Here is a 12,738-nt window from a genome sequence, read left to right as displayed (position 1 = left end):
CGTCAGTAACAAAGCGTCCGCCGCGTTAAATGATTCAGTTTGAGCACAACGACGCGAAGAGCAGCTCTCATCAAATTACAGTCACGGCTCGGTTCCCTTGGTCCAGACGAAAGAGTCTGTAAGAAGAATCAGACTGTTCGCGAGCGAAACATCTGTGACTGACATGGAGCAGCGACACTTCTGCTAACATGCTAACAGCTTCCGTTTCGGATCACGTTGTTCTCATCAGATTCAGTCGCAGTGACCCAGCAGAGTCTGTGTGTGTGGATAAACGTGTTCAAGTGGACTTTGTGTGAACTTCCGGGATGATTCACCGCAGACTCATCTCCTGTTAGCAAACAATGCTTCAGGAAGTTAGCCTAGCCTGCTAGCAGGAAGTAGACGAGTCCGGCCTCACGGTGCGACACCGAAGTGTATTTTCACGGAGCCCAAATGTCCAGACAGAGCTGTCTGAATAGACTCTGCTGTCCCCTTTGTTTGAAGATGTTTTCCATCTGAATGATCTGCTGCTGTCCTACGAAGCTAATGAAGCTAACTTAGCTTGCTAGCTGGAAACAGACGGAGGCGAACGTGATGTAATTTATCAGCACAGCGCGCATCAGAGAGAGCAGACAGTGTTTAACGGAGTGTGTCTGCAGGAAAAGCTGCTGGGAATCAGTGAAAATGTCTAAAGTCCAAACGCTGAGAGCTTTTGTGGAGCAGCGACTAACTGCGGCTGCTGAAGAGATAATGGAGCTGTTTGGAAGAACGATAGCAGAGTACGAGGAGGAACTTTGTGGACAACGAAAACTACTGGACGCTGTTTTCCAGCCTGAAGTCCGCTTACACAGAGCAGGTTTGACTCTTTGCTGCTTATTCTCACTGCAAACTGCTGCAAAGCAGCAGAACTTGAAGATTTCGAGGCCTCTTTTGTCATATTTCGGTCTGGAGTTTCGTATTTTTAGGGGCAACAAGTTGAAACCTCGATTTTAATTCTACTTGAATAAACGAAACTGGTTTAAATGTGAACATAAGTCAACACTCTGCTGTAATCCTCCATCAGCAAAGACGACGTCCACCACTTAACCACCAAGCTGCGTTACGTGCGTTAGTAGTCGTAAGGGTTTTTCGATGGCCGATATATAATCTCACGAACCGCTGACTTTAAGTGGAAAGGTTTTAGATTCGATCTGCTGTTATTTAGGAAGCAAGAAATGTCATAACATTGGGAAAAGACGACGACTGAGGAGGTTTGTCAAAAGTTTGTGCTCAGAGTTTCGTTCAGGGCTGGAAACCAACTTCTTCACCACCTTCCCAAACTGTCCCACAGCATGTTTGATGATGTCTTTGTATTTGTGGACATTCTGAGTTGAATCGTCTTTGGCTGTTCAATACGAACACGCGACAAGTCATTCTTTTTTTGATTGAGTAAGTCTGGCATCATAAAATCCATCAGCGATGGTTTCGACCACATTAATGGAGTCATGACAGCAGATTTCTGAGCATTCACAAAAGCTGTATGTAATGTCAGATTTGAACATGTTAGGCTGCCGTACAGATTGACGGGTGTCACTCCTGGATCTCTGTCTGAGTCCAGCTCTCAGCCTGTTTTCATTTCACGTTTAAAGACAACGTGCAAATGAACAAACAAATGAAGCAGTTTCATGTAAATTCTCACCTGAACTCACAGCTTCACCCCCGTCTGGTCCAGAACTGGTTTGGTGGACTTCACACAGAAGGTGTGAGCAAATGGGGTTGTGTGCCCTGCGTCATGCCTGCAGGCGCTCTGCTTCATCAGCCTTCTTCCTTCTGTCGCAGTCAGACAGCTGGTTCGGAAAGTTTCCATCCCGCCACGCTCTGGTTCTTCTCTCTCTGAGTTTTGGACTCAGCTAAATAACAAAGAGGGAAACCCTTTGATGAAGAGGAGTAGCTTACCTCTGCGTCTTGGTGGCACAGTGGTGACACTGTCGCCTCACAGCTAGAAGGTCCTGATTCGAATCCTGCTGTGGTCGTGTCCTCCAGCTTGCCTTCAGTGCCTGCTGCTCGAGGAAAGGGGCCTTTCTGTGTGGAGTTTGCGTGCTCACCTGAGGTGTCCTCCTTAAAAACCCACTAAAATATGCAAGAAGACCACCACCTGACCAACGGTGATGACAAAAGGAACTGGTCAGTTTCTCCTCCCTAACTTCGCATGTTGTGTTAAATTGTGACTAAAAAAGGGATTTCTTTCTTTCTTTGCTGGACTGGTTGGAACAGGAAGGAGGTGGAGCTGTGGTTGCTGCTGGTAGCGCTTTCTGTAATAAACAACAATAAACAATTACAAATAAGGTGAAAGTGAAATTGTCTAAACGAAGTGCTGAAGGAACACAAAACAAACTCAGCATTCAATAAGATTCAGACCACGAAATGTCACATCTTCAGACACAAAGATAGACCAACAATATGTTTCATTTTGCAATGTTTCTTCCTCCCAAATCCTTTGATAAGGATGTTCAGTTAGATATAACTTCCTCAGTTCAGTGCACCCTGGGAACTAAATAATTACAGTCAAAATATTAGGCCCTGTGAATGCTAAACCCTCCACACATGATAGACAGCAGGTCAGAAAAGCAGCACAACGTCTTCTGGACTTTGTAAAACAGTGAAACACTTTTCTGTCTTCAGCTGAAGTTTATCTGAACTCACGACTTTTGGGTTCACATGTTCACAAAACACCAACATGGAATCACAGCTGCTGTGATCGCAGTCGTTTTATGGCATTTCTGCTCTGACAAAATCCAAAGTGTTTGTGGTTTGTTTTAGTTTGAACTGATTTCCAAATTTGTTCAAAATGTGCAACATGTCTTCACACTGAAGGAAGCAGAGGTGTCAGTGGTTTCAATGCTAACAGGAAATGACCTTTTTCTAAAAGGCATGTTTGTGTTTGATGCTCCTCCACAGACGTCCAGCTGCTGTCGGCGAGTCCAGAAGAGGATCCCCCTGAGCAGCAGGACTGGAGCCCCAGTCTGGACCAGGAGGACCCAGCAGAGCTGCCACACATTAAAGAGGAACAGGAGGAACTGTGGAGCAGTCAGGAGGGAGAGCAGCTTCCAGGGCCGGAGGAGGCCGACATCACCAAGTCCACAGTCCCTCCTGTCCCTGTGAAGAGTGAAGAAGAGGATGAAGAGAAACCTCAGTCCTCACAGCTTCATCAGAGACACACTGAAGACATGAAGACAGAAGCTGATGGAGAGGACTGTGGAGGACCAGAAGCAGACAGGAGCTCAGATCCAGACAGACATTTAGAAGCAGACAGTGAGGACGAGACGTCTCAGTCCTCTGACCCTGAGAGTGATGACAGCTGTGACTGGGAGGAGACCAGAGGACCTCAGTCTACAAGCTCTGACCAGAAGGAACATCAGCAGCAACACAGTGAAATTGAAACAGGAGAGAAACCGTTTAGTTGCTCAGTTTGTGGTAAAAGATACAACAGGAAGAACTCCTTAAAGACTCACATGAGACTTCATTCAGAGGGAAAACGTTTCAGCTGCTCAGTTTGTAAGAAAACGTTTCAAAGGAGAACAAATGTTCTGAGGCACATGAGAGTCCACACAGGAGAGAAACCCTTTAGTTGCTCTGTCTGTGGTAAAGGATTTGCACAAAAGACACAAGTGAGTGAACACATGAGAATACACACAGGAGAAAAACCATTTAGTTGCTCTGTCTGCAGTAAAAGATTTATACAGAAGGTAAATCTGACGCGCCACATGGCCCTCCACACAGGGGAGAAACAATACAACTGCAGTGTATGTGACAAAGGCTTCACTTGGCTTTATCAGCTCAAAAACCATCACTGTGTTGGCTTTCAGTCCTCACAGCTTCATCAAAGCCAAACTGAAGAGGACAGAGATGCAGAGAATTTGAAAACAGAAGCTGTGAGAGAGGACTGTGGAGGACCAGAACAAGCCAGGAACTCAGATCCAGATCATCGAATACAACCAGCCACCCATGACAAGACGTCTCAGTCCTCTGAACCTGAGACTGATGACACTTGCGACTGGGAGGAGACCAGAGGACCTCAGTCAGGTTTAAAGCCTCTGCAGAACAAAGAAGTACCTGGAAGTGATGTGAAATGTAACATTGGACAAACATCAGTCAGCTCCTCTGAATGCGCTTCAAGCTTTGGCCACAAGGGACATCTGTTGAAAAACATTGTAATCCAAACAGGAGTGAAACCATTCAGTTGCTCAATTTGCGGTAGAAGATACCCCCGGAAGAAATCCTTGACAACTCACATGAGACTTCATGCAGACGGAAAACGTTTCAGCTGCTCATTCTGTAAAAAAACTTTTCGATGGAGAGGAGATATTGTGAAGCACATGAGAATCCACACAGGAGAGAAACCCTTTAGTTGTTCTGTCTGTAATAAAGGTTTTGCACAAAAGACACAAATGAGGCAACACATAAGAATACACACAGGGGAGAAACCCTTCATTTGCTCTTTCTGTGGTACAAGATTCGCACAGAGTTCAGGTTTGACGTCACACTTAACAATTCACACAGGAGAAAAACCTTTCACATGTTCAGTTTGTAAAACAACTTTCAGCCGGAGGAGCAATTTGTCCCAACACATGAGAGTGCATACTGGAGAGAAACCCTTCAGTTGTTCAATTTGTGGTAAAGGATTTGCACAAAAGGGAACACTGAAACGACACTTGACGGTACATACAGGAGAAACCACTGAGTTGCAGTGTTTGTGATAAAAGAAATAAATGAAGCTGCAGAGATTCTCGTTGAGAATTTCTTCGAGCAGAATTGAAGTACTGAGGACAAGACTTGGCTCAAAATAAGTCTTTCATGTCAACAGCTTTGTTGTTTTTAAGATGTATGAATTAAATGCCTTTATGTACCTCCCAATATCATAACTTCTTTCCAATTTAACAGACTCTGCTGGTCTTGAATTGATCTTTTTATGTGTAAAACAGAAACAGTTGATTCTTAAACTTCTCAAAGTGTTTTTATGTTATTTCAGACAAATCACAAAGTCTTTCAACAAAGAGCAGAGGGTCAGATTTTTTTAATCCTGTTTGTTTCCAGCAGGCTGCATTTGTCTGTTGAGGAGCTGTTGGTTGTTGCTATTGTTCTTCAGCTGAGTATCTTTATCCCAGGACTTGTGTGTATATATTTATTGCAGTTTTTTGTTTTGTTTTTCTAACAAGTGACTACCAAAACAAGAGGTTTTTAAAATTTGTGCATCTTGTTTCCATCAGGTTGATTCGGATCAGACATGAAATTGATTCATGCAGGTCGGGTTTGAGGAGGTTTAGCTGAGGTCTGTTTCAGAGTTCAAACTTTTGGACCAATGAAGACCCTTGAGTCTTCCTGCCACTTCAAGTCTGAGATTTCAGAGTGAAGCTTTAAAGCCTCATTTAAACTCCAGTAAACACTGACTTTAATGATCTGCTTGAAGTCATTTGGAAGAAATTAATACATGACGATAACTTTCCTCGCAGGTCATTTTTGCCTGTAAAACAGCCTGTGAAGCGTTTGACTTGTTTCACATATTTCTAAAGTCAGGAGTAATTTTTCTTGATTTTTAGTGCAGCGACCGTCCTTCTGTCTTGTTCCAGGATAAAGATTCATTTTGAGAAGATTTATGAAACAAGTTAATCATTTTTTTGTTGTGATATTCTCACTGCTTCAGCATGTTTTCATTTGTTTGCAGAAAATGTTTTCAAAAACTCAACAGATATTAATGAATAAATAAAGTGTTTTTAAATGATGAATATTCTGTTGCTTTAGGATATGATTTTTGATTCAACTGTAAATATTTGTGGATGAACTCACGTAAAAACTTGCAGATGTCCTCAACGCTGAAGCTAAAACAAGCAGATTCTGGCTTTTTTAATGTGCTTCCAATGATGAGAAAAAGGGTCATTGTCCACTGCGATGATCAAGTTCATAAACTCCTCTAAGTGTATCTATTGTGACATAATAAACAGACGACTGGAAACAGAAGAAATGTTTGTGTGATTGTGTTGGCATATTCTGATTGGTGCTCACATTCCACTGCAGGTCGATGCTCACAGACCGAAAACTGTGTGTGGACCAGACAAACCCAGACTCTTTAATAACTGGAGTACGGCAACGTTAACAATATTAATGAGGTCATCACACAGTTAACTGAATGCTTGACCAGGAAGAATATTTTGGATCACTGTCACAGAATAATCAGAAATCCTTTTCAAGGCTTATGTCCAAAGGAAAAAGGAAAAAGCTGTATGAACGAGTGCTTTGCTGCCTCAGTGCTGAAGTGTACAGATATCAATATCAATATTCTCACCCGGGTTTGTTCCTGAGACTTCGGCCATTTGAATGCTGATGTCCGGAGAAAAGACTGAAAATCTTTAAGTGCTTCACTGTGTCCGTTTGACCGGTTCAGCCAGGAAGCAGAATGCTGTGGAAGTTTCAAGGTGAGGGTTTGATTCCCAGGCAGGGAAGTCCAACACCCTGAGGACAGAGTCAAGGTCTCTATGAGACAGAGCGTTCAACTGTTTGACCAAACAGCTCTGAGTGTCAGAGATCTAGGTGGGAGTTTTTGGTTGAAAGTTCAAACCATCCAAAGAAAAGACTAAAAAAACTTTCAGAAAAGAGTCTCAGTGTGTTCGAATTATTTTTGAAGTGCAACGCAGAGCGCAACTCACAACCTCCAGGAAACGGTTCAGCTGTCAGCTCCAACAGTTCAGGAAGAGGGAGGGCTTCTTGGAGAATCTGAGGTTGCCAAAAATGACACACAACAAGACTTCACAGGTGACAAACAAAACATATGAAACAAGAATGAGCATGAACGTGAACTTACGACCGCTGTCTGGCTGCAGGCTCGGACCTGGTGGCGATCTGGCTGCTGGAGAACCGTCAGAGAGAGCGAGAATGAAGAGCGAGCACACGGAGAACCAGGGAATCCCCAAAGAACACAAACACTTCCTAATCAAATTTTCCATCCATCTGTTTATTTCGTCACTACAGATACAATTAAAGAGTTCATGAACATGATCATCACGACGACCTTTTTCTCTTCATTAGAAACACGTGAAACACGACAGAAGCTGCTTGTTTGAACTTCAGCGTTTGTTCACAGATGAATCATTTACAGCGAAGACGACAGATGACCTACAAATGACTTCTACTATTAAAACATTACAAACACGACAAAATGTTAACATAAATCAGCTGGAAACTACTCATTGACACCTGTACTACCCTTTATTTTTATTAGTCATTGCTAATGATAAGTTATCATCCTTTACTGTTTTACTAACAAATGACTTCGAGTCAAGTCAGTCAAGTAATTTAGAAATAATGAATCATGAAGAATCATGGATACGTCATTCATTTATTCATAAAAGGTTTCTCTCCTGAATGAACTTTCATGTGTGTCGACAAATGATGTCTGAGACTGAAACTGGCGTTACAAACGGAGCAGCTGAAAGGTTTTTCTCCTGTGTGGACTCTTAAATGTGCTGTCAAAGCAGAGGGTTGTGAAAATCCTTTACCGCAAACAGAACAACTGAAGGGTTTCTCTCCTGTGTGGACTCTCATGTGTGTCACAACATGTCCTCTCCATGGAAAAGTTTTCTGACAGACTGAACAGCTGAAAGGTTTCTCTCCTGTGTGAACTCTTAAATGTCGGGTCAAAGTTGAGCTCCTTGCAAATCCTTTACCACAGACTGAGCAACGCAACGGTTTCTCCCCTGTGTGGACTCTCATGTGTTGTCTTTGATGGTCCTTTTGTGTGAATCTTTTACCACAAACAGAACAACTGAAGGGTTTCTCTCCTGTGTGAATCCTCATGTGTGTCACCACATGGACTCTCCACGGAAAAGTTTTCTTACAAACTGAGCAGCTGAAACGTTTTCCCTCTGAATGAAGTCTCATGTGATTCCTTAACGATTTCTTACGTTGGTAACTTTTCCCACAAACTGAGCAACCAAACGGTTTCTCTGCTGTTTGGACTCCACTGTGGTCAAAGCTTGAAGCACACTCAGAGGAGCTGACTGATGTTTGTCCAGTGTTACACTTCACATCACTTCCAGGTACTTCATTGTTCTGCAGAGGCTTTAAACCTGACTGAGGTCCTCTGGTCTCCTCCCAGTCACAGCTGTCATCAGTCTCAGGGTCAGAGGACTGAGACGTCTCGTCCTCACTGTCTGCTTCTGGTCCTCCACAGTCCTCTCCATCAGCTTCTGTCTCCATGTCTTCAGCGTGTCTCTGATGAAGCTGTGAGGACTGAGGTTTCTCTTCATCCTCTTCTTCACTCTTCACAGGGACAGGAGGGACTGTGGACTTGGTGATGTCGGCCTCCTCCGGCCCTGGAAGCTGCTCTCCCTCCTGACTGCTCCACAGTTCCTCCTGTTCCTCTTTAATGTGTGGCAGCTCTGCTGGGTCCTCCTGGTCCAGACTGGGGCTCCAGTCCTGCTGCTCAGGGGGATCCTCTTCTGGACTCGCCGACAGCAGCTGGACGTCTGTGGAGGAGCATCGAACACAAACAGTCGGTGTTACGCAGTGATGGGACACACTCTGATTTTTTTCTTTTTGAAAAACAGAAATAAAACTCATGTAGTTCATGATACATTGTCATAACTTCGTCAGCTTGGTCAGTAAAAAATGAAACGTGTGATTAATAACAGCGTGCTGGCCTCTGGAAAGAGGATCTGCAGCATCTGGTGCAGGACCACCAGGTTCTGGAGCAGCTTGCTCCCCACAGACCATCAGACCATCAGACTGCTGAACTCTGAGGACCAGATCTCCTAAAGTTTGGCGCGTATAAAAACGTGTGCAAACAATCTGATGCAACATAATCAATCCTGTTCTTCATTTTTGAAACATCCATGACGGTGACAACAGGTACGAGGGAACGAGCTGTCAAGAACTTTATATTAAAAATGAGTCATTTTGTGTTTGTTTCCCAAATCAGTGATCACCTATGAAACTGGCTTTTAAAGGGTTCGAATCCTGATTTTTTTTTATTTTTTTTTTTTAGATTTGGTAGTTTCCATCAGACCTGAAGGGGATTAACAGATTTAAGCAAATAAAGTTAAGAAATTAATTAATTTATTTATTTACAGCTGTGTGTTTTAGTGGCTGTTTTCAGCCAAAAACCACATTCGGGTAGTAAATTTGCCAAAGCTGCATTATTGACTTTGATAAAAATTCAAAATCATATTTCCAGAGTTTGTGTTAAAGTCAGAAATCTCCCCAAAAACCATTCAGTTTGCTGAAACACAGTAACAGTCGCAGCCAAAAAATGGACGAAAGCATCCCAGACGACACATGCCTAATTCCCTCTGGTTAGTGTGAGCCAACGAGCTGAAGAGCAGAGCGTTGCAAAGTTCAGCAAATCAACATTTATTGAAAGAAAGACGACTGAAATCACTTTCTAAATTCCAAACATTATAATCAAACCAAATACTCATTAACGTGTAATTATGTTCAGCCCAACAAAATCACTTTAAAGACACTGTTTCCGTCAGAAAACGTGTCAGGCTGTCGCATTTCTGGTGTTAAAAAGAAACGACAGCAGAACGGCTCTTCATTACGAAGCAGATTTCACACAACATGAATATTCACAGCCAGTATCAGACAACTTGAACGCGACAGCTGAATGTTTTATTTGTGTTTCCTGATCGCCGGTGGAACTTGGCCGCCGTGCGCTCCTCTCCTCCCTCTGCGGTCGCCGGCTGCCCGGCCGTCACTTCTCCACCTGGATTGATGGCGGTCACTGCCTGCATCCCTTCCCGTAGCTCTCTCGCCACAGAGTTGACATCCATCGTCAGGGCGGACGCTGCGCTGACTGTCTGTCTGTAGTCATGGCGACGGCCTGAGTATCGCGTCGTACCGCCCGTGCCGACGATGACGACGCTCGCATCTCCGTGCAATTGTCTGAAGGGCTGCAGACTGTTTCTTCTGTCCCTGCAGCAGCTCCAGACCAACGTCCTCTGGGCTCTGCGGGGGGGGGGGGGGGGGGGGTGGCTGGGGGGGGGGGGGGGGGGGGGGAGTGGCTGGACTTCTGATGAAGGTTCTACATGTAAATGCACATGTTCTACATTTTTCACTGACTGAAAAAACATCTTTTCAGAAACAAAGTGTGCTTGTGCAGCACGATTGTGTCGACTTTGTTCTTCTCTTTGGTCCAGCGGTCGTCCCCGACAGTTTCCTCGCACAGCGTCGACTGCACCTCTTCCTCAGTGCTGCTCAGAGGCTCCTCATCCCCCCCCTTTAAATCTTTTTAAGGATTTCATCCTTCTTTCCCGCCGTGTGTCGACACCCACTGATCATCACACACAGATTTACTTCCTGATTCGAGCCACATCTGAGATTCAGCATCTTTACATTGACTGAATAATTCTTTCAAATCTGATTGCCGACAAAACAAAATCCTTTAGATTTGTTTCTTCGGCTCTGCTGACGGAGGTGAAGGCGACTGCGGCACAAAGCAGCAAAGATACTGGAGCTTCACCCTGAACCTGGAGGCAGCAGGTATCGCTGGTAAAAAGGTCAAAAGAGGAACATTTCGTACCTGACTGAGGTTTCTCTTCATCCTCTTCTTCACTCTTCACAGGGACAGGAGGGACTGTGGACTTGGTGATGTCGGCCTCCTCCGGCCCTGGAAGCTGCTCTCCCTCCTGACTGCTCCACAGTTCCTCCTGTTCCTCTTTAATGTGTGGCAGCTCTGCTGGGTCCTCCTGGTCCAGACGGGGGCTCCAGTCCTGCTGCTCAGGGGGATCCTCTTCTGGACTCGCCGACAGCAGCTGGACGTCTGTGGAGGAGCATCAAACACAAACAGTCGGTGTTACGCAGTGATGGGACACACTCTGATTTTGGTGTTAAGTGTTGAAACCTGGTTCACAGTCGGCACCTTCACCTCCGGACCACCTGCAGGCTTTTACTTTCACAGCTCAAGCTCTAAGACACAGAGGTCTGTGGGAATGAATGCATCTGAAGGTTTCCTGAGCACCTGTCCCACCTGTCCAACCTGTCCACCGGAAGTCAAATTATTACCGAGAATTGAAGTATTCAACCACACCCAGAACCTTATTATAACTCTGAATGCAGTACTTTGACTTGTACAGGAGTATTTCCACAGTGTGTATTAGTACATAAATCTGAATACTTTTCAGTTTGCAGTGATATCAAAGAACAAACCTGCTCTGTGTAACCGGACTTCAGGCTGGAAAACAGCGTCCAGCGGTTTTCGAGACATTTCACTGATTCCCAGCAGCTTTTCCTGCAGACACACTCCGTTAAACACTGTCTGCTCTCTCTGATGCGCGCTGTGCTGATAAATTACATCACGTTCACCTCCGTCTGTTTCCAGCTAGCAAGCTAAGTTAGCTTCATTAGCTTCGTAGGACAGCAGCAGATCATTCAGATGGAAAACATCTTCAAACAAACGGGACAGCAGAGTCTATTCAGACAGCTCTGTCTGGACATTTGGGCTCCGTGAAAATGCACTTAAGTCTCTGTCGAAGCTCCACCGACTCGCACCGTGAGGCCGGGCTCCGTCTACTTCCTGCTAGCAGGCTAGGCTAACTCCCTGTAGCATTGTTGGCTAACAGGAGACGAGTCTGCGATGAATCATCCCGGAAGTTCACACAAAGTCCACTTCAACAAGTTTATCCACACATACAGACTCTGCTGGGTCACTGCGACTGAATCTGATGAGAACAACGTGACACGGAACGGAAGCTGTTAGCATGTTAGCCACGGGACGAACACTGGCTTCCGGTCCAATTTCTTCTCTATTCTTCTGATGAATTTGCGGCTGACTAGACGCAGAAAGGCGTGTTGCTGCCCTCCACAGGTCTTCTTCTTCGCCCTCTTCCTTCTTTTTCAGTGAAGAAAGTCTCTCCAGTTCTGGATGGTTTGATGCTTCAGGAGCTTTTGAGCGTCACAGTACGCAAACAGCTGGAGTCCACAAGCAGGATATGGCAACACTTCTTTGCTGATTTTCAAAATAAAAGTGACGACACATTTCTTTCCAGGCCCGGATCTCATGAAGAATTGATAATGGTGGAAATACTCAGATCCTTGACTGAAGTCAATGTAGAAATGCCACAAATTAAACAGCACAAAAGCAAAACTCAACTCAAAGTAAGAGTTAACTCAAAGTGTATCAGCATCATCATACTCTGATCATCTGATGCACACAGCTGATAACAGCTCCTCTTACATTTACTAAACTTCCAGCCTCAACGCTCATAAAAAGTCCCTGATCCTGCCGAGGAGCCCATGAACTTACTGGACAGCTTTGAACTTATCTGACTTGGAAATGAAGCCAGTCATCAGCATGGACACATCCTGGACAGCAGGGGTCAACACCGACTGTGTCTCAGAGCCAGAATGAGCCTTTTCTGAACATCACTGTGTGTTTTGTTGATGCCAAATTAAACCGAACAAAGACTAAAAGGGAATTTCTGTCTCAAAGACGATTCCTTGATGGCAAGGCTGAAGTGTTGTTCCATGAAAGGTTGAAGAGGTGGACTGACAGAATGTCCTCATGGTTCAACAACAGCAGCATTAATGAGACCAAGACAATCTGTGGAGCGGCTGAGAGAAAAAGAGGAAAGCTGGACTCACAGACCGTCTGTGACAGAGCAACACGTCTGACAGGAAACAATCACTTTTCCATTACAGAGAATTCTGGGAACGATTGAGCGGCTGCTCAGCGCTGCCCCCACCTGTCCACAGGTGTCGGCATCAAACTGAAGAAGCGGCATCGTTCTC

The 12,738-nt window shown here is 44.8% G+C and overlaps 2 protein-coding genes across 3 annotated transcripts; one reads left to right on the top strand and one right to left on the bottom strand.

Annotated features, from left to right (window-relative positions):
- Nucleotides 1-422: 422 nt before the first annotated feature.
- LOC139327947 (zinc finger protein 271-like) lies at nt 423-5,986 on the top strand. The gene is made up of 2 exons (XM_070958026.1): nt 423-835; nt 2,917-5,986. The coding sequence occupies exons 1-2, from the start codon at nt 664-666 to the stop codon at nt 4,713-4,715; spliced, it is 1,971 nt and encodes a 656-aa protein (XP_070814127.1). The 5' UTR covers nt 423-663; the 3' UTR covers nt 4,716-5,986.
- Nucleotides 5,987-6,889: 903 nt separating this feature from the next.
- LOC139327956 (zinc finger protein 501-like) lies at nt 6,890-11,970 on the bottom strand. 2 transcript variants are annotated; one of them, XM_070958037.1, is made up of 3 exons: nt 11,158-11,970; nt 10,532-10,771; nt 6,890-8,477 (listed from the first exon to the last, which is right to left on the bottom strand). In XM_070958037.1, exons 1-3 carry the CDS (start codon nt 11,213-11,215, stop codon nt 7,345-7,347), a joined length of 1,431 nt encoding a protein of 476 aa, XP_070814138.1. In that variant the 5' UTR covers nt 11,216-11,970; the 3' UTR covers nt 6,890-7,344. The 2 variants fall into 2 exon arrangements, with proteins under 2 accessions (XP_070814138.1, XP_070814139.1); XM_070958038.1 differs by lacking the exon at nt 10,532-10,771.
- Nucleotides 11,971-12,738: the final 768 nt, after the last annotated feature.

Source organism: Chaetodon trifascialis, chromosome 24, assembly GCF_039877785.1.
Source record: "Chaetodon trifascialis isolate fChaTrf1 chromosome 24, fChaTrf1.hap1, whole genome shotgun sequence".
NCBI lineage: Eukaryota > Metazoa > Chordata > Actinopteri > Chaetodontiformes > Chaetodontidae > Chaetodon > Chaetodon trifascialis.
The sequence above is the reverse complement of the archived record's forward strand: the minus strand, read 5'-3'. Positions and strand labels throughout refer to the sequence as shown.